At 56.7% G+C, this 21,209-nt stretch overlaps 1 protein-coding gene across 2 annotated transcripts; it reads left to right on the top strand.

Annotated features, from left to right (window-relative positions):
* The first annotated feature begins 10,922 nt into the window (after positions 1-10,922).
* PRDM13 (PR/SET domain 13) lies at positions 10,923-20,489 on the top strand. Of its 2 annotated transcripts, none has more exons than XM_080388029.1 (4): positions 10,923-13,460; positions 15,143-15,274; positions 15,349-15,493; positions 18,875-20,489. In XM_080388029.1, the coding sequence occupies exons 1-4, from the start codon at positions 13,320-13,322 to the stop codon at positions 20,347-20,349; spliced, it is 1,893 nt and encodes a 630-aa protein (XP_080244155.1). In that variant the 5' UTR covers positions 10,923-13,319; the 3' UTR covers positions 20,350-20,489. The 2 variants fall into 2 exon arrangements, with proteins under 2 accessions (XP_080244155.1, XP_080244156.1); XM_080388030.1 differs by having other exon boundaries at positions 10,933-13,460; positions 15,373-15,493.
* Positions 20,490-21,209: the final 720 nt, after the last annotated feature.

Raw genomic sequence — 21,209 nt, 5'->3', positions numbered from 1 at the left:
TCTGCCCCCCTAATAAAACCCGTCACAAACATATTGAGTATACTTAGTAGTCCATCGCTACATATAAATATACACAGGATAGTTGAATAGATTCTTTTTTTCTTTTTTTTTTTTTCAAAATAAATGCTTCTTCCAATCCATGTGTTATGAACAACATGTAAAATGATGGAAGAACAATGAACATTCAGGTTTTTGTACATGGGTTCTCCTCCACAATTCCAAATACAACATTTTCCTTTAGCCCTTTCCCTTATTTGCACACAAAAAATAGTCTCTACTAAGAATCTCAGGGTTTTCACATGTTTACATATTCATCTAATAATTGAAAACAGTATGTATCTTCTCACAGATCTGATGATAAGCATTCCTGTTTGGCCTCTTCTGTATAATATCCCCTCAGGAAATGAATGAGTGGTACGAAACCAGATTTCCTGACTTTAATCAAGCTTCCACAAAACACGCCAAGAATGTGAGATGTTTCAGGGAAGGAACAAGGAAAAGAAGTGTAAGTGGAATTGAAAACCCCTTCTAGCTTATGTTATGTCACTTCTAATGGAAGCCTTTTTTATGATTTCACTAAGTTAGGTAATGTGACAGTTGTCTGATATTTTTCCCAGTAATGGTGGTCTTTTAGGCTATATTTTGCAATGAGGGAGGTGGATGGAATGAGTGGTGACTCTGGACATGACCCCATGTCAAACCAGTAGGAAGTATCCACAAATAATGTTTATACATACAAAATAAAAATTCAGCTGCTCAGTTATGCACATAAGGATCCTGATGTTCTTGATTGACAATTTCAGGGGCAAAGGATTTGTATTGGAGAATTTTTTATTTGAAGCACCATTAGCCCCCTCCCAACACACACACAAAAAAAAAACTCTTGCAAAGGCAACCATTTACATTTTACGTAGAAGACATTCAGGATAATTGCATTAGATGAGGGAAAGACTTTAAAATAATGATGATCCAGTTTACAACATGAGGATTAATAATAAGAGATGGGGGTGTTTAATAAAAGCATCAGCTCTGCTGTGAGAACTCCTTGGTGATGGTAGCTGGTTCAGAAAGATGAGCCGTCTCCCTACCAACCTGCACTTAAAATAATTCTTAAAAATCGCCAGCACTCCCACACAGTAGCCTGCTATTTCAAAGGGTTTTTCTTTCTGGGTCACAGACACTCTGGCATTTAACCCCACCTCCTCTCAGTAAAACACACAGCAAGAACGGACACAGGACAGAGTATCAAATCAGTGTTCTGTTGGTTTGATTCTTTTTTTCCCTCTGGTCAGCTGGAAATGCTCAGGGTTTCCGTGCAGCGTGTGGCCCTGGCCCCGGAGTGTGGGGCTGGATCCCGAGCAGCACACGCGGTCCAGGCTGAGCCGGGGGTCAAACTGTCCTTCAGGCCCTGGGAGCCACCTGCAGTCCAGACACCGGGTGGCCCCTCGCTCACATGGGGCATGTGTCCCATCAGGAAGGGCTTTACCTCCTGGAAAGACCAAGTTCCCGGGGTGAAGTGCAACCCCCCTGAAAGGGTGTTTTGCGCATTGCCCCTCCTCTGCCCCCTCAGATCCAGTGCCTGGGCAGAGTCACGGCTTCTCCTGTCCCTGTGTTGGTGCTGCAGTAGGACGGTGGCTCCGCTGGGGACCTCCGCCGGGACACGAGGAGGGGGCTGAAGGTTTCTGAGATAGCCTGCACCTGGCGGGGAGAGTTTGCCTTTTCTACTTCTTCGCAAACGTTCAGTTAAACATTAAGCTGTTGTGGGCGATGAAAGGCGTCCTGAGAAGCCAGGAGGCCGCCTAAGGCTACCGCCCAGCTCAGGGCAAGAGCCGTCTCTACCTGCCTCCGCACCCCTGGGTGGCCCGGGGGACCCCCCCGCACCCTAAACGCCTTCTGAAGAAAGCGAACCTGCCCCGAGCTGTCGGGTTTTGTGCTGAGCTCTTGGCCCCTCCGGAGGAAAGGATGCTGCCGTACCATGGAAACGGCTCGCGGTCCCCAGCAGGGCATCGGGGATGCTCTGGTGCCACCCCAGGCTTGCACAGGGGCTTTCCCCACGGCCCCAGGACCTCTCCTTCCTTCCTCCTTATTCCTCCACGTTTTCACTCAAAAACCTGCGTCTGCCCCCTCAGGAGCAGCTCCTCCGCCTTCAGCCCGAGCCTCCCGCGTTTGCAGACCTGTTGTGTCGCCTTTATTAACTCGGATGAGGTTAGGAACACGTATTTTCCTGCTTGACTCGGTCCCCTGGGACCTCGGGAGCTGGGTTTTCTGCACGACTTCGCGAAGGTATTGGGTAACCTTGAGGCAACCCGGCCGGCGGGAGGGGGCTGCGGCTCCCCGGTGCGCACGACGGAGCCTGGCCCGAGGAGAACCGCCCCCCTTCCTCGACAAGCCCCTGACATTACCGGAGAGAAATGAGCGGAAAACAGAGAAGCGAGTTAATTAGTTGCATCTTCGCCGGATCACGCTTGAGAGACGCTTTTCCGAGGGGAGGCTTTGCTGCCTCGCTCTATCTGGTAGCAAACGGTTTCTCTCCGACCCAGAAGCTCGGAGGGGGGTTCTGAAACTATGTAGGTGATGAAAATCTATATAGCCGAGGAGACAAAATATATCACAGCCGCGTTATGCATTTCTGTGTCTATATTCCCCTGGACATGTTTCATATGCGTGCATACACATGCACATCTGTACGCTCATCTTTCCCAGCCGGGTTTGCGGGCTCCCAAAGGGAGTTTGACAAACTGCCGACTTCTCGCCCCAGGTTTCAACCGCCTCCAACACAACCCGCCCCTGGGACCGGCTCGGCGGGGCAGCGGGACGGGGGTGCCGCAGCCTGCCCCCCCCCCCCCGCCCCCCAGTCCTCAGCCGCTCCGCGCAAGCCTGCGCGGCCGCGCTGCAGGCCCCGCGGGTCCAAGCCCGCTTCTCCCTCCGGCGGGCAGGCTGCAGGGGGGCGCCGATAAGGCTGATATTCATCGGAACTGAGGGACCACAGAGAGCGGGGTTCGCTGTGACCACTGGCACAACGGAGAGGGGTGACAGCTTCAGGTGTGCCATGATGAAAACCCAGATATTTTCCCTCCTGGGAAATCATCCCAGGGGACAAGCATATTTTTCTCTCTCAGAATTAAAAGAAAAGTCGTTGGGGTATTTTTTTGTTTGTTTGGGTTGGGGGTGTGTGGGTGTGGTTGGTTTTTTGTGGGTTTTGTTTTGGTTTTTTTTCCCTTTGCAAGGTACAGTACTAGTGGAAAATCTCAGCACACCGGCTACGGGATGCCCAGGCTGTAGGACGGGACAGCTCTTTTCAAATAAAAGCTGCCTAGGGTTGCAGGGGCTTTCTGTGGAGCGGGCAGGGCAGCAGCGCTCAGTCCGCAAGCCGGGGCGGGGCAGCGGGTGCGGACAGCTTGGTGCGGCTTTGGGAGCTTAGTGCCGGGGGGTGCGGGCACCTCGGGGGCTGGCCTGGGTCTCAAATTCCCGAGGAAAAGCTGCCTGGAAGGCTCATAAGGGATGTCTGAGAGTCGGTAATTCCCTCCACATGAGACTGCGTTTGTTGCGAGTCCAATTCCGCACCCATCCGAGAGCAGTTTCCGTACCCGGGGGCGAGCCCTGAAGCCCGGGGGACTGCTCTGGCTAACACGGGCTGTTGAAAACCTCTTCTCAGCGGTAGCTTAGTGTGCACACTCGGTTTTTTCTTCAAATACCTCGAGAGACGGGTTTAAACACAATGATGGCAAGTCACCATTCTCAGGCAGAAAGACCTATACGGTGGGCATCATGATTTAGCTTTAAAAACCGTGACTCAGAAGCAGGAGTCAGTTTGACTCTAATATTTTGAGCGCAGCTTAATTCAAACCCGATTTTAAGAAAGATTAATTCCACAAATAATTTAAGGAGGTCGGCTTATTAAAAAGACCCCCCGACAAATACCAAGTCGTGATATAAATATTCAAAGATAAATAGGGGGTTTCCTCCTCGTTTCGGACGAGCTAACCCTTTTGTATGTGTGCGTCCGAAGTGTGTCCTAATTTTTCTGTGTGAGAGACATAGAGTGAGACAGAAACTTTGAGGTTAATCTGTCTTCTTCTTCTAAACGCATGTTTGAATATTTAGACTGAAATATGATGACACCGGCGAAGCTGAGGGCAGCAGTCCATAGGCGATTGGGCAAAAATACTGAAAAAAAAAAATTAGATTTTATTTTAATAACAGAAACAATGAATACAAAGAACAACATAAAATCTACAAGCTGTAACGGAAAATGGTTTCCGACAAATGACACCTACAAGTTTCTTTGGTTTCATAACTCCAAAGCTGTCAAAACCGATGCATATGTCAGCACCAGAATATGCAACGCCGAAATAAAGAGAAGGGAAAGGGTTGTACTTCGTGGTGTACTTTAAGATAAGTCCTACATAACATGGATTTAACCTCCGTTATTCTGCATATCTAAATCACATATTTTCATGTTTCGAATATTTACACTGTGTTTAAAAAAAAAAAAAAGAAAAAATAAGCCAGCTCACAGGAACCAGAAGAAGAACTTTCAGTTTGTCAAATTCATTAATTAGAGAGCTTCACATACTAGAAGAACACGTGTTTTCTTGCCCTTCCTTCCGCCCCCACCAACAATTTCACCATGAGGGAATGTTTACCAGAGTGTAACGAACAGTTTCTGATAGCTGCATTTTTGCTCAAGTTCTTTTTTTGTTGTTTGTTTTTGTTTTTGTTCTGGCTGATAGTCGTATCTTTAAAAGCATAAAATGCTGAAACCCTTTACAACATTATATGCGCTTATTAGGAAGTCAGCTCTCTTATAGCCCTTTCTCCTGCTTGCTGGCAAAACCTGTCTCTTTCTCCGTTTACACTGTTACCAGCCAGCCAGCAAACTCTGCCCTGCTCTCTGGTGCCACTGCAGAGAGACCTTCCTTCCAGCAGCTACTACTTTTTCATCCCTTTCTCTCTTCCGTGCCAATGATTTTTTTCCCGGCCTCTTCTCAGACCAAGTGCCGGATTCAGAAAACCACCGCTTCCACCCTCGACCCCTCACCGAGGGCAGCCGCGGCGGGAGCGGGCCGGCGCCTTCCCGCCGCCGTGCCCCCGGCTCCCCGCTCCCACCCCGGCACCGACGGCACTGGCTTCTCCCGAGGACATTGGCATCTACCTGTGAACCGCCCCCCGTCAGCCCCAGCTGTGTCCTTGCGGTTACTGTACTGTAACGCTGCCCCTCGGGGAGAAGATTCGCAGAAAATAAGTGTCCCGGTTTACAGCTGCAGCTCTTCTGTAAACACAGGGCTGATTTTAAAAGAGACGAGACCCCTTGTGAGCTCTTGAGAAAAACCGCAACAAATTTACACTCTGTATAAAGAATTTTTTCGCCTTGAGCCGAGCTCAGCGCGGCAGAGGGGTCTGAGGAGGAGGAGGGAGCTCCGCGGGATGCGCGCTCTGCCGGCGTGCCTTGGCTTCCTCTGCCGCCGCACAATTTCATCCCTGGAAGAGATTCGGAGTCGGGCTCGGATCTATCAAGCTGTCAGGATGGATAGACACGGTCTGGGGAAATGCTCAGAGAAGGGGACTCCCACTGTATTTAAAACCCCAAACAATTAAAGCCTAGGCTGGAATAAAAAGTCAGCGCTAGCCTGCCTGCCTAGAGGTGGAAGGACCATGTGATTTAAGCGATACAGCCGCTGTCTTTACAAAGCCCGACTCAAAGGGAGCTCAGATCAGAACAGAGCTCTATGAATTGGATTCCCGGGGATATTTTTGACGCTGGGGGACAGGGAGGGAGGGGAGCACGCTCTGCTCCTCTCCAGAGCACAGGGACAGGTCCATTCCCCGGCGCCACGCAGACCTTTGTGGATGCTTCCTAGCGCATCGGTCAGTATGTGTACGGTAACCGCTGGCTCTGCACGCAGAGCACGCTTTTCCAAAAGTTATAGCCCTGTCTCTCAGGGGCGGCCAGCATGGAGAGGAAAGGCCTTCCTCCTGAGCTCCTGTCACGAAACCCATGGAAAAAACAGGACTGTAGTGACTCCAGCATAGTAGCTTATAAATAAATTTCTACGTGTGTGCGTACCCGGGTGCATATGTACGGACACATAGGCAAAATCATCGCTCTTGCTTCTGAGGGGCCTGTGGGTATACGCGTGATACGTATAGATGAGATGCTATAGCTGTAGGAAGCTGCGCGCAGCTCTGCCTTTAACCCGAGGAGCAGCCTCCGGGCAGCGGGGCAGCCCGGGTATCCCTTCCCGGGGGACGGGGGCGGCAAACGCGGGTCGCCCCGGCTGGGCTCAGGCTGCGCGGGCAACCCTGCCGCTTCCCCCCCCGGGAGAGCTGGGGCAGCGCTGCTGGCTGGCGCGGGGATGCTCCTTCCATTTATATTGAAGTACTGCAGCCCTCTGGGCGGCGGAGGCACGGCAGCGCTGTGCGCTTCCCTCGGCCCGTAACCAACGCGGTTGTGGTGAAATTGAGTCAGGGACTGGGCTTACGCCGGGCTCAGCGGCGGCCACTCGGCGCGACCACTATGCCCCGACCCACGCACACGGGCACGTACGACCGTGCCCACCGCTCCTCCCGCCGTCTCTCCCTCCCGGGCTTCGTCTTGCAGAGATGGGAACGTCGGGTGCCTGGCGATGCGGGGCCAGGCGCGGGGGGCTCCGCTTCGCCCGGCCCGGCCCGGCCCGGTCCGTTAAACCAGACCTTCCGCTTACCAGGGACGGGCTGCAGGGGCAAACTCACACCAGAGAATGGACCTCAGTCCTTGATCTAGTACTTCAGCAACGTTTGCTGGTAACAGTCACGCTGCTTCTCTCCAGGCCAGCCGGACTTCTCATGTATCCAAGCCCAGTTCAGCGCTGGAAATAGGGCACCATGCCAGGGACACCGGGCACGCTTCAGTTTGGGTCAGCCTCTCCCCAGCTTGGACCACGCTTGGGTCCTCTCCCCACCCGGCCAGACCCACGGGACACGGCAAGGTGCCCGCGTAAGTGAGTGGCGTTATCGCCTAGTCATGGGGTGTGGGCATGACCCTTCCCACCGCTACGGACCAGCCTGCAGACAGTGCCAACGTGTTCCCGTGCCGGGGGGACACACAGCTCTGTATCCAGGATGTGTCCGTGTCACCCCGCGGTGCTGAGCCCTCCCGGAGCCCGCGGGGACGGCAGCGGGGCGCGAACCTGCCAGGATGCGGGCTGTGCCCCAGCGGCACACGGGCTTGCGGGGGACATGGCACAAAACCGCCCCATCGGGGCGATGGGTACTTTGCAGAAGAGCGTCGGGTGGCCGAGAGCAGCGGACGGTCACCAGCTCTCGGTCGCCTCGCTGGCACAAAGTAGCCTCTGCAAACAAAGGCCCTAAGAGCGGCACAGGCTCGTGGTTTTTAGCACCAGGTTTTGGGTTGCCGCATCCAGACGACCTCATCACACCCGGATTAGTCACAGTGTGAGGGCCAGGCCTGGGCTTTGAACGTCGCCTCTCGCTACGGCTCCACAAGTGCAGAGCCTTCAGCTTCACCCTGCCAGGGTCACCCGTGCACAGCTGGCACCCAGATGGACAGGCAGAGAGGGCGGTGGCTGGGTATGGACGTGGAGCAACTTTGGGTTAAAAACATAGACTCACGGAGTGGTTTGGGTCGAAAGGGACCTCCAACGCCCTGGCCGTGGGCGTCTCCCACGAGATCAGGCAGGCCCGGCGCAGGGCGTGCAGCCCCCGGCCACCCCCTGCTGCAGCAGGGCCACATTTCCAAAACCCCTCATTGTCTGGATACCGGTGCTGGGCTTGGGCAGGGAGCGGCCCCTGCCTGTGGCTCGCATCTCCCCTCCCTCCCTCCCTGCCTCCCTCCTCCTCTGGGAGCCTGTCCCCTAGGCTAGAAACACCCGGGAAAGTTTCCCCGTGGGGTTTTTCATCCCTACCCTATAAAGCCCCCAGCGTTTCTCAGACCGAATACGAGCCGGGTGTGAGAGCGCTGGGGCTCGCTCCCTCCACTTCCCTCCGCCGGGAAACCCGGCTCCAGCTCCGCTCCCGGCCGCGCCTGGCCCCGGCCCCGCCGCCCCGCTGCCCCGCCTCTGCCTGTCGTTGTCGCCGGCAGTCGCCACGCTGGCAGCCCCGCAGAGGGACATTAGCCCGGTCATTTTCTGCGTCTCCTTTATTTCCTCAGTTTCTCCCCAAAATCTTTCTAAATCCCCTTTTTCCAGGGGGAGTGTCCAGGCGGGTGGAAGTCTGAGCACAATGAAACCTGAGAATTTCTGTCACTCTCTGCATATGGTCCGAAGTGCTTTAATCCCAATTAGGGGCGGCTGACACACGGTCCTATTCATCCCAATCAGCTCTTGAATACATTTGCCTAGAAATGAACTTCACAAATAGACTCTCTCCTAAATGTGCCCAACAGCAAGGAAAATCGAATTGAGGCAGGGGCTCATTCTGAGGCGATCGAGGGAGAAAAGGTATGAATTTATAAAGGTACACCGAAACATTGCAATTCAGCAACAAGTTTACTGACTTTTATTTGCACCATGTCAACCGAAAGAACCAAGAGATACGGTGGGGGCTGCGAGAGGGGGAGAATCCGGTTAAAAGGCAACTTTAGACAGACTTTGAATACTTCATGCGGCAAGTTTCGCCTCCAATTGAAGCTGGGCTAAAAGAGAAAAAAAAAATCTCAGCCCCTACGCTGGAATTTTTAACAAGCACAAAACGTGTTTGGATCCGATCTGGGCTGACGGTCGCGATTAACAATACGAATACCAAATCGAGCTCCTGTCATCTGCCCGGGTTCCCATAGAACCTGCATTACTATTCAAAAGCTGCTTTAATATCCCACCCGCATCTCGTCTGCACCGCACAGCTGGTTGGGGGCCGCCGGCCCCGGCCGCAGCCGCCCGGCCCCGCCGATCGGCCCCGCCCGCCCGCAGCACCGGGCACCGGCAGCGCCGCGGCGGGACGGCTGCCGCTGCGGCTCCTGCTGCGGCATCACGGGGGAGGAATGGATGTGGTGAGAAGGAACAGAGAGGAGGAAAGGGTGGGAAAGGGAAGGAGGTTTGAGAAAGAGTGGCTGAAAGAGCGAAAGTGAGCGGAATCGAGGAAGAGATACACAGAAATTGCAGAAGAGAGAAGGGGCAAGGCAGGGAAGGAGGGAAGGGAGGGAAAGGGAATAGAAGAAGTGGGAATGGAAGCGAAGAGAAAAGAAAAGAAAAGAAAAAAGAAAAGAAAAGAAAAGAAAAGAAAAGAAAAGAAAAGAAAAGAAAAGAAAAGAAAAGAAAAGAAAGGAAAAGAAAAGAAAAGAAAAGAAAAGAAAAGAAAAGAAAAGAAAAGAAAAGAAAAGAAAAGAAAAGAAAAGAAAAGAAAAGAAAAGAAAAGAAAAGAAAAAAGAAAAGAAAAGAAAAGAAAAAAGAAAAGAAAATAGGAAAGAAAAAAGGAAAGGAAAGGAAAGCGAAAAGACGTTCAGACCGTATTGGTTTCTGGGTTGAAAGGGGATTCCGTGTCGCAGGGTCTCAGCAAGCCTCCCCTCTGCCCTCCGCCCGGTTCCTTGCATCCCCATCCCCTTGCGGCGGCGCCCCCGGGCCGACTCGGGCAGGGCGGGGAGCCCCGGGCCGGCCCATCCCGCATCCCGGGGAAGGGTCGTCTCGGCGGGGCAAAGCCATTTGGGAGAAAGGTCACCCCGGGAGCCGCCGGCTGGGCCGTCCCGCCAGAGTATGGCCTGCTGAATGAACTTGCAGCATTTTGTTTGAGCCTCCGCTGCGGTGCTCTGCGGCACAATGAGCTGGGCCCTGTATACAGGCATTCATGCTGGTCTGAATGTGGTGTTGAACCTTCTCTGTGCCGGAGCGGTTTGATGGTTTGAATGGAGCTCCCTGGTGGGACATTGCTCTCCGCAACTGTGCCTCTTTGGATGACTGTTGTTCCTTAACATTCATGCCTCATTATGGGGCAACCTGTTAAATCAGGGAGAACAGTGTGCCAAAGTGTTACTCAGGGGCACCGGCAGTTCAGCGGTGGGCATAAATAAGGGCCGCCGAGGAAAATAACTTTCGTCGCATCTCTGGGCAAAAGTGATCTCGCTTTAATGGTGCCTCTAGTAGCCCGGTTTAAGTATATAAAGAGCGATAGTGGAATGTTTTGATTGAGTCTAAACATTGTCTTTGAATAAAGCTGAAACCATGTAATTAATGTGTCTTTTTAATAAGGGACAATACGGTCGTTCAAGCTATTTAATTTCATTTAATTTTCCATCCCATTTGCTCCAAAGGCTGCTTTTACTTTTAACACCCAGCCTTTCATGCTGCATCTTGCTCCAGTGGGCACATTAGATCGGTTTCACCCTTCCTTTTTAGGGAAGGAAAAATAAAAGAAAATGTGGTTCCTTTCCTCTTTTGTGGACAATTTATTTCACTTGGGGAACTTCAACTTTGAGCCACAGGACAGAATAAAAATTGGAGAACTGGTGTGAATGCTTCCAGAGCAAGGGCTTTTCTTTTCTGAGTGGATGGGAACCAGCCACAATCGGCTATATTAATAAATAACTTTCCTCACAGTCGGCCTTTACATGGTCCTATTGATAAAATTGTTCGCGTGTCGTTCACGCTTTTTGACTCATTAAGGCCTGGGAGGGAGCGGATCCCGAGCCGGAGCAGTAGGATACCTTGGTCGCCTTAAAAGCCCTCTCTCTACCTCTGCGGCTCCCGGAATTTCAGCCCAGGCTCATCCTTAAGTGGCCAGGCCAGAGGTTACAGGGACATGTTCATGGCTTAAATTTATTGCCCTCAACTTCTTGTTTATCCTTTTTTCCCTATTCAGGCCGCTGATCAAAGGGGTCATCTTCAGTTCCCCACATCCTCTCCCCCCCCCCCCCCCCCCCCTTCCGCCTTCCCGTCCCTGCCGAAGTGAAAAAGAACACCACCACCACCCCACCACCCCCGCCCCCGCTCCCGGGACTGTCCCTGCCATTGCACCCCGGAGAGATGCGATCGATGATCGTTGATGCCGCGGGGGGCAGGCGCGACATTTATCTCCTGTGCGCGCCAGTATGTGTCGTTACTAAAAACACATTCACAGCCCACGCGGACCCCGTGCGGGCCGGCAGCCCCCGGCGCAGGCGGCGGCAGCGCCCCGGCCCCGGCCCCGGCCCCGGCCCCGGCCCGTCGCGGTGCCGTCGCGGTCCCCCCGGCCGGGGCAGCCCCCGCGCTCCCCGCCTAGCGCCGGCGGCCAGCGCCGGGGGCGGAACGGGCGGTGCGGACCGCCCTCCGCCGCCCTCCGGTCTGAACAGGGGCTGGCACCTCGGGGCTCGGCCCGGCGGTGCCTAGCGGAGGGCAGCCGTCTGGCACGGGGCGGGCGGGCAGCGCGGCCGCGGCGGGGCCGGAGCCACTGCCACTGGTGTGGGCAAACGTCATGGCAGCGGTGGCGGTAACTTGCCAGGCTGAGCTTTAATTGCTTTCCCGGTGCGGTGCCGGCCAGGGAGAGGGGAAAGGGCATCTTTGCAACCGCCAGCTCGTGAGACTTGCCGGTTCAAAGTCCCTCTCCCCCCGCTGCGCATCCCTGAGGCCCTCGCTTCCACGGTGGTGCCACTCGTGACGGCGGCAAACAAATCCAGAGCAAAGCCCACACTAACGATCACATGGAAAGCGACGTGCCAAGGTTTATCTTGCAGGAAGCCGGGTTACTTGAGAAGAGTCCCCTCAGTTACCTGGCACCCATCGGCAGACACACCTCTAAGCGTAGCTTTTTGTTTTTTCTTTTAAAATTTATTAGGTCTGACTGTCAGAAAAACGCCGGGGGGGGGGGGGGGGGAAGCTCCATATCTGCAATTTTTTTCTGAATGCAATGCATAAAATCTGCATGTGCAACTTCTCCGTAGGAGAAAGGGTCAGAAATCTTCTTTTTGGAGACTTAGGAGGTGTGGAGAGGAGAAAACCTGCTAGTGGGAATTAGACAGGACTATAAAAGCGAAAGTGGAAAATTGAATTTGTTACTGTACTATTTGGTCTGGCAGGCACATCTGAACTGTTGCATGCGTGTAAGAAAAATGTCGCACACCTTTCCTTTTCAGATTCTGGAGATTTCTTGGGATACCCAGCCTGAATTATAAAATGACTTAATCCTAGCGCCTCGTTGTGTCTTAATTACAATATTTATGCGAGGAGGAAGGACATAGACACACCGTTCGAATCACTTCGTTCTGGCTTTATTTACAATCGCTTTTTGCCGGTTCCACCTCCGAAAGCAGGTTCGGTGCAAGCTATTTTGCGTGCGTGAGAGGAACCTGTGGATGTATTTAAACAAGGAATCCAGCTGCACGCTGTTTGTTAGACATCTGTGTTACCTGCTGGCCATGCCTCTCTGTTTCCTGGTGGCTGTATGTCTCTGTTTCCTCCCGTCTCTATTTCTTAATCGCACGAACTAGGAGACACAGTTTCCGCAGCGCTCGCAGATGCAGCGGTGTGTTTTACAGGGGCTACGACGGCTCATATTTTGTGCTATTCATCCTCCTTAAGGATCAAAGCTCTTCTGAACAGATTACTGGCCTGAAACCAACCCACTGAAATGGTAATATGGTCGTTCTTTAAAAAAAAAAAAAAAAAAAGAGAGAGGAAAAAAAAAAGTGTAGGTATTTTCTGGTGTTTTCCCATCAAGTACCTGCCCAATTTCTGTATGGCACACGCCGGGAATCAATAGAAGTTAACAAGTCCTCAAAACATTCCCCATCTCTTTGTTTAATCTCCTTTACAATAAAGCCAAGGGAAGAGAATTAAAAATCTTTGAAGTATATTAAACCTCAAAAGGCTCAGCCAAGTAGACTTAAAATAGTCACTTATTTTCCAAAACTGGTTTGTCGAGGAACAATAAAAGGAAGTAAAATTTATGGAGAAATTATACAGTGGATTTGTCACTTAAAATATCGTAACTGTCTCGGGGACAATACCCCATGCTGAGGATTAATGGTCCCTCCAGACCTTTGATTCACCAACGCCTTTTCTTTGCCCTTGACAAATTGGATTTTTAGGAATGGGAAGGTCGCCTGGCCCATTGTCTGCCAGCCATTCACTCCGCCTGATTATGCAGGAGGGTTAGGGAAAGGCTCCATGTGACCCTCTTGGATGGGACTCCGCAGCTGCTCGAGGAACCAAACTCTCTCACCAAACTCTGCGCCCCAGAGCATCCCCCTGCCAAGGGGTACCCCTCCTGCTCCCGTTGAAAAGCCGGCGCCCGCACACCGCCGCGTCACTCTGCGGGCGGAGATACGCCTGTGCTCATCCTCCCGCCGCCTGCCGCTGTCACGCCGGCCCCCTTAAGTACTTTGGGTTCCCGAACGCTCGCACCCAGAGGCAGCGATGCAAACCAGCAGGGCTCCGGCCATCAGCGTGAGCGCGGAGAGCTGCATCCCGGCTGGGCTGCGGCTGGGTCCTGTGCCGGGCACCTTCAAACTGGGCAAGTACCTGTCAGACCGCAGGGAGCCAGGACCCAAAAAAAAGGTATTTTCCTACGGTCTCTCCTGCACCGCTGGACCTTGCTTTTTCGTTGACTCGGGGGAAGCCGGCTTGGGAGAAGAGGCTGCTCTTCCTCCCTCTCTCTTCGATCCTCCCTTCTTAGAGCGAGCCAGGAAAGGAAAGGGAAGAGTTTCCAGAGCGTCCCGAGATGTCTTCTCGTGGCTTTGCCAGGAAAGCCGGCCCACCCGTACCCTCTCCTCCTCCTCCCCAGCGCCGGGGCCCTGCTAGCCCCGCCGGCCTCCGCGTCGAGGCCAGAGACCCCGGGGGCTCTGCCGGAGGAGCGGACGCGCCCCCGCCTTGGACGCAGACACGCTGAACGCGCCACCGCAGTCCGGTACCCGGTTCCCGGTGCCGGAGGGCGCTGGTGCCGCCGCTCAGCCCCCGCCCCGCGGGGCTCCGCTCGCTCGGGCATTGCCCCTTCCCTGACCTGGAGCCCCGGCCAGGCGGGGACACGCGGCTTTCACAGCCCCCAGGTTTTGTCCAGGGAAGGGGCAGGGGGAGAGGCAGGTGCACCGATTTATTTCTGCGTTTGGCTCGGGTTTGTGCCCCGCACAGTCCCTCTCTTTGGCTGCGAACCCTGTGGCTGGGACCGGAAGGGAGCGCGGGGCAAGCGGGCCGGGCCCCCCCGGCGGCGGCGGCGCGGTGCGAGTCGCAGGTGCCGGGTCAGCCCGGGCAGCTCGGCCTCCCCGCAGAGCCAGAGCCTGGGTCCCGCTCCTACACCGCTAATTGCCCGCACAGCCGGAGCGGGAGGGGGTGACGGCCGCTGGGCTGCCGGCTCCGGGGTCAGTCGACGCCCGAGCTGAGGAGCGAGGAGCAGACGGCGGAGGGTACGCGCCCCGTCCATCAGGTTCGTCAGGGGGCTGCGGGTGAGAGCCCTCCGTCCACCCCCCGGGGCAGCCGCGGCTCACGCGTTCCGCTCGGATTTTTAATGCCCTTTAATTGTTTTTAAACGCTCTGCCAGCCCACTCAAATTTATTTCTCATCTGGCTCCCTTCGTTTCTCGCTTTAGACTGCTTTGTTCCGATGACTTTTATTGCACGGTCATTCAGGGAACGGGCACTTCATTTTCTCTTTGTATGGGCAAGCAGATTATGAAGCACGGGGCTACAGGGACTTCGTAGCTAAGCAGAATCCTCCCCTTGCCCCCTCCCTGTCTCCTGACAAGTCGTGTATGTCGCAATTGCTTTGCACAAACCGTTCCAAAAAACCCTAAAACCAAAACCAAACCACCTTACCTGTTCGTTTAATATAGCGTTAAGCTAAATGTAGCAGCTGAGACTGAACAAGGTGCGTTTGGACCAGTGCGACCCACGGGAAAAATCCCGTTTCCCCTGGCAAAGCTGCAGGTGCCCACCGGGCCCGGGCTCTTCCACCTTTACCCCGGAGAGCAGCAACCCCCTCCGGGCAGCCGCAGCTCTCCAGGGCACCCGCGGGTCGGGGAAGGTGCTGCCCAAAGGCGGGCGAGGAGGGAAGAGTCAAAGCTGCGGCGGAGCGACATGCTCTCGCCGCTGCCGCCGAGCCGCGATGCCCAGGCGCCCGCCCGGCGTGGGGAAGCCGGTTAGCCGTGCAGGGCGCAGCAGGCAGGCAGGCAGGGGACGGGTAAGCTTTTTGCTTTCTTTTCTGCTTCGTCTCGCGTGTAAGTGACAGCGGTGCCGCCTGTCTTCCAGGTGCGGATGGTGAGAGGGGAATTAGTGGATGAAGCTGGGAGCTCAGCTCTGGAGTGGATAGGGTTAATCCGGGCTGCCCGAAACTCCCAAGAGCAGACACTGGAGGCTGTTGCGGATCTGCCAGGAGGACAGGTACCCCACTCGCGGCTCCGGGCCGGCCTGGCACCGCTCTCCACCACCTGCCTCCCCTCTCAAGCCTCCTGAAGAAGTTTCCTTTCTCTCCCTCCCAGATTTTCTACCGGGCGCTGCGAGATGTCCAGCCGGGAGAGGAGCTCACCGTCTGGTACTCCAACCCCCTGGCGCAGTGGTTTGACATCCCCGTCACCGCCACCCCCACGCACGACGAGAAAGGTACAGATGCGGGCATTCGTTTCAGAGCAACCGAATCAAACGAAACAAAACAAGCCCTCTTTAAAATTGACATCTTTGACGGGAGCTCAAACTGCGGTAGGCATACGCGGGCCCTTCAAATCTGCGCCCTCAGGAAAATTAATGCCAGCACAGCTGCAGCGACTTCTAACCTGCTACCCTTTAAGCTAAGACTCCATCTGCTTATATTTAAAGGGTGATCTATTAACTCGGTAGCGTATGGGAAGGCCCCCGTGCCTCGAGTCGTTCCGTCACCGGCACAATTTAATGATCTTTTGATAGGCAAATAGGATTTCAATGAAACAACGCTAGTGTTGTTTTCCGAGACGGCAATTTAGCTTGGTAGTTTCTAAAAACATCGCGTTCACCTTCTGTGCTCTTCTGACAGAGCTTAAGAGCCCCTTTTCAGGTTACCTTGTGGGGTAGATTCACATAGTCGCGTCAAAACGGCTACTGGGCGGTCCCTGTCAATTAGGATGCGTTAGGTAAAAAATTAAGTCGGCGTCAAATCACATGAGGATATCGGGAAGGGGAAGCCACCCGCCTGGGACGGCTTGTTTCAGTCTGCAGGCTGGTTCTTAGGTGGAGTTGCACCAATGGTTAACAAAAATGGCAGCACAGTAAACCTGGAGGAAAGACGACAAAACCGCTCAGCCTTCACCTGCCGTGCCGCGACGGCGGCGGGCACAGCCTCCCGCTGATCCCTGCGCCCCCCCGGGACGGTGGCGGCGGTTCGGCGCGACCCGCGGGCACTCTCCCGCCTCGGGCTGAGCCCGCTCAGGGAGCGGCGAGGGGACCCCGCCTGCTGCTGCCCTGCGCGGAAGATGCTTCAGCCGGGCTGTGGCCCTGGGAAGGGCACGATCCGGGGAGGGGCTGCGCCCTCCCCTCCGCTCAAGGCTGGCTGCTCCGCAGGGTGACCGGAACGCGGCCCGGAGGGGTGGGTGACTGCCGAAACGCCGGGCGCCGGCTGCTCACGTCCCATCCGACTCGTGCGGTGCGCAAGAGCCCAGATCCCTCCTTGCACTAAAACTATACCTGGAAAAGAAACTTTTGGTCACCTCTCTGCCCCCCTCCCCCCGCCCCGCAGCGTCAGTGAGGCCACGGGTCTGCCGAGGGTCACCCCCTCTGGCGAAACTTCGGCTGAAGGAAGGAGGACACGGCGCTGGGTCCTATCCCCGCTCTCCCACCCTTCCAGCAGCTCCTGCCTGCGGATGGGTACCAGCGCTGCCCGGAGGAAAATAAAGGCAGGAAATCTCTGGTCTACGAGAAGCACCCAGCGTGTGGCACCTTCCTCGTCCCGTCGAGGTTAGGCTCAGCTGCAGACTGACCCTGCGGATCTGCTGCGACTCCAGCCCCACAGTTTCCAGACCAAATAATGCGGACTCAGAATTGTCTCAAAATGCTAAAGCGCTCTTCCTGTAAGGATAGTACGCCGAAATAAGAAACAGAAAACAAAACAGGGCGGAAGAAATCCAGAGAGCTTTTTTTTTTTTTAAAAAAAATCAAAACAAAACTTTGGAGATCTTGTGTTTGACCCCATTTATATGGGTTTACCGTGATGAGAAAAGGGTGTTTTTCGTTTTTTTTTTTTTATTTTTTTTTTTCTCCGAGCGATAGTTGCTGAACTGGAGCTGAACCGGGGAAAGCGCCGGGCCGGGCTCGGCGGCCCTAGCAGGCAGCCCGTCCCGCTGGTCCCGCCAAGCTTTTGCCGAGGACAAGCGGGGCCAAACCGCATCGCTGTAGAGACTCGCAAAGGCAAACGCAGGCAGTGGGAGGCAGCCCGCAGAGGTCTGAGGCCGCACGCCTTTCGGCCCGTTCCGCTTCTTTACCCGCTTTCCCGTGCACGGCGGTGGGATTGCGGCCGTGGTTCCATCTCCCGCCGCCGCTGCCCCACCCGGGCCGGGGCAGTCGCGCTGCCGCCTCCCTCCCTCCCCGACGGGGCGGAAGGCCACGTCCGACGACTTCACAGAGCTGCACGGCCGGGGGCTGCTGCTCCACGGCCAGCGAGGAAGGGCCGCTCACGACGGCAAGGACACGGGCGGCGAGACACGGGCAACAGCGCTGGATCCTCCCACGCGAGTTCGCGAGTTCGCCCTCGAGTTTCCCGTGGAGAGCGAAGACTTCGTGATTCACCCGCGGCGGCCGCCGGCTGATCCCTGGCCCGAATGCTGCGTTAAGAGCCCTCTCGGGAGGCTGGTGGCAGCCAGCGCGTGCTCCACAGTGACCCGCCGCCCCGCGGGTGCCCCGGCTGCCGCAGAACGCAGCGCAGGGCCGAAGCACCCCCATCCTCGTCCCTTGTGCTCCACCGCACCCCCATCGCCCCCCAAGGGACCCCCCAAAACGCGAGGAGCTGGGCCCAGGCTCGGAGCGGCCTCTCGGTTCCGTGTGGCACTTGGCCTCTGCTTTGGCGTTTCGGAGCATTAACTGAGCAATGAGGGCAGCTGGGGCGGTGCAGGGCGGGCAGCGACTGGGGGGGGCCGCGGGTTCCGAAACGTCCCATCGGTGCCTCGTAGTGACTGGGAGAAACGAGAGAGAGGAAGATGGATACATATAGACAGAAAAAGAGATAGAAGAAAGGGGAGGAGAGGGAAGGGAGAGGGGCAGGGGGGGATAAAGCGTTAGAACGAAAGAAAAGGAAAGGAAAGAAAAGAAAAGGAAGGAAAAGAGGAAGGAAAGAAGAGGAAGGAAGGAAGGAAGGAAGGAAGGATGAAAGAGAAAGAGAAAGAGAGAGGCAAAGAAAGAAAGAGAAAGAGGAAGAGAAAGAAGGAAAGAGCGAGAGAGAAAGAAAGAGAAAACCCGAAAGAATAAAGATACCCAGACAGACAGGTTGCCCGCAGAGGCAGCCGAGGTTGTCCTTGGAAGGACGCTCTTGGCAAAGCAGGGCCAGCGAAGACTGTGCCTCTGCGGTGCCGGGCAGCCAGCACAGCCGCGGCCACCGAGGTCTGTTCCGCTCGAGAGAAGCCGAAATGTTTAGGGGACGGGGCACAAAGGGCATTGTCCTCTGAAAGGGAATGATTACATATGGCCCATACATATCGGATATTGTCTCGCCGCGTAATGAGGGGCTCACGATCATTAGATTGGTCTTTGTTCGGTGCAGCCGACTCCCTGACATACGCTACCTCCTCCTCTGCAAACGCCAACAGATGGGCCCCCCGACAGACGACTCGCGGCAGCAGCTGCTCCCCACGGCCCCACGACGCCCCGTCCGCGGAAGCGCGGCCCGCACCGCACAGCGCCCGCACCGCACCGCGACATCGGGGCGGGGGTGGGGGGGGGAGGGGGGAGCCGGGGCGGCGGGGGCGCGGGGAGGCTCGGGGATGCGCGGCGGCCGCTGACGGGCCCCTCCGCTTGCCTCCGCAGGGGAGGAGCGGTACATCTGCTGGTACTGCTGGAGGACCTTCAAGTACCCCAACAGCCTCAAGGCCCACGTCCACTTCCACTGCGCGCTGAGCCACGGCCGGCCCTTCCTCCACCACGACCACGGCCGGCCCGCCGCCGCTGCCGCCTTCGGCCTCCCCCCCAAGGAGCCGCCGGCCGCCGCGCTGCGCGGCCACCCGCCGCCCGGCTGCGGCCCGCGGGAGGCCGTCAAGCGCGAAGCCGCCACCGCCTCCCCGCCGCTCGCCAAGCCGGGGCTGCCCAAGCGGGCGGCGGGCAAGGAGGAGCAGGAGCGCGCCCTGGACATGAGCGTGGGGGCCGCCCGCGGGCCGGGGCCGCTGCTGGGGCCGGCGGGCGGCAACGGGCTGGCGCTCTGCCCCGGGGCGCGCTCGGCCTTCCGCCCCGCCGGGCCGCTGCGGGAGGAGGCGCGGGGCGCCACCGCCCTCGGCTTCTCCAAGCTGCTGGGGGGGCTGAAGGCGGGACGCGCCGCCGCCGAGGCGCCGCCCAAGTGCGGGGCGCTGCCGGGCGAGGCCGCCCCCCCAGCGGCGACGGCGGCGGCGGGGCTGGCGTGCGGCGGCGGGCTGCGCGCCTTCCCGCTGCTCTCGCCGCTGGAGGAGGCCTCGGCCTTCCGGCAGGTGGAGCGGGGGCTGCCCGCCGCCGCGCTGCCTCCCGCCCGCTACCCGCCGCTGCCCGGCGGCGCGCTGGAGCGCTTCGCGCTGCCGCCCTTCGAGGGGCTGAAGGCGTACGCGGGAGAGTGCGGGCTGCCGGTGATGCCGCTCACCGTCTACAACGGGGAGCTGCTCTACGGCGCCGCGCCCTACTACCCGCTGAAGCTGCACCTCGGTGGCCTCCTCAAGTACCCCGAGTCGGTGTCGTACTTCGGGGGGCCGGCGGCGGGGCTGCATGCTGCCGAGCTGGGCTCGCTGGCCAGCATCGACCGGGAGATCGCCATGCACACGCAGCAGCTCTCCGAGCTGGCGGCCGAGAAGGGCCGCGGGCGGCTGGAGGCGCTGCCGGCAGGGGCGGCGGGGGCGGCCGGCGGGAAGCCCAAGACCGGGCACCTGTGCCTCTACTGCGGGAAGCTGTACTCCCGCAAGTACGGGCTGAAGATCCACATGCGGACTCACACCGGCTACAAGCCACTCAAGTGCAAGGTCTGCCTGCGGCCCTTCGGGGACCCCAGCAACCTCAACAAGCACATCCGCCTGCACGCCGAGGGCAACACGCCCTACCGCTGCGAGCACTGCGGCAAGGTGCTGGTGCGGCGCCGCGACCTGGAGCGGCACGTCAAGTCCCGGCACCCGGGGCAGAGCCTCGGCAAGGCGGCCGAGGACAAGAGTGACTCTGGCTACGCGCACCCCGAGCAGGAGCAAAAGACTGACAACGAGAGCGACGTCGACGTCTGCTTCACCGACGACCAGAGCGACCCGGAGAGCGGCAGCAGGCACCGCGAGCAGTGATGCAGGAGGCGGCCGGGGCGGGGCGGGGCGGGGGCGCGCTGCAGCCCCCCCTACCCCTTACTCTGAGCTCCCGGCCTCCCAGGGTGGTCCCACGGGAGGCAGTGCCGCGGGGGACTGCGCGGGCCGGCGGGCACTGGCGGCGGGGCAGCCGGGAGTGCGCTCTCGCCGCGGGCGTCCCGGGGCTCCCGCCGCTGCGTCCCCCCGCCGCTGCAGCCGCCGTGCGGGGAGATAGGCCGGGAGAGGGCGGGGGGCGAAGCCCTGGCGGGCCCGGGATCCCACCGGACAGGCACCGCATCCCCATAGGCGCCCGTATCTGAGTGGCCATATATTTTTATTGTACCTTTGTGTCGAGGAAATTGTGCCTTTTGGAAACGATTTTTTTCTATGTGCTCTCCCGTCACTTGTTCCAGCGCTCTGAGCCGTGGGGCTCAGCAGCAGACCCGGGTCTGCAAGCGCCTCTGGCATCTGTACACTTTATTTGACACCTCAGATGTGCTTTCTCGGGTCCTAATAAAGCAATACCAACAGCTTTTTGGAAAGAAAGAAAGAAAAAAAGAAAAGAAAGAAAGTAAGAAAGAGGCAACAAAAAGCTACAGTTGCAGCACTGAAGAGGTTCGCGTATAACAGGTGCACCATTTGATCAAGTTGCAATTATTTATAACAGATAATATTTGAGTAACAAATGTAAAATAAATATTGAAAAGCATGAATTTAAAAGCACGCACTATATAATTTTAAAGGAAATACACTCTCTGTTTGGTAGAATACAAATGTGGTGTATGTTTGTTTTCTAATGACTGATGTACAGTGGATACAGTATTTTGGTCTTGGTTCCAGTTTGTCATGCGATTTTTTAAGAA

This window comes from Falco punctatus, assembly GCF_963210335.1.
Source record: "Falco punctatus genome assembly, chromosome: 5".
Taxonomy (NCBI): domain Eukaryota; kingdom Metazoa; phylum Chordata; class Aves; order Falconiformes; family Falconidae; genus Falco; species Falco punctatus.
Note: the sequence above shows the minus strand (reverse complement) of the source record. Positions and strands in the feature narration are given on the sequence as shown.

Excerpts from the sequence above, each read along its gene's own strand:
- PRDM13 (XM_080388029.1), top strand. The coding sequence starts at position 13,320 with ATGCAAACCAGCAGGGCTCCGGCCATCAGCGTGAGCGCGGAGAGCTGC. Across the intron at positions 13,461-15,142 it reads AGCCAGGACCCAAAAAAAAG|GTGCGGATGGTGAGAGGGGA; the intron begins GTATTTTCCTAC and ends CCTGTCTTCCAG. Across the intron at positions 15,494-18,874 it reads CCCCACGCACGACGAGAAAG|GGGAGGAGCGGTACATCTGC; the intron begins GTACAGATGCGG and ends TTGCCTCCGCAG.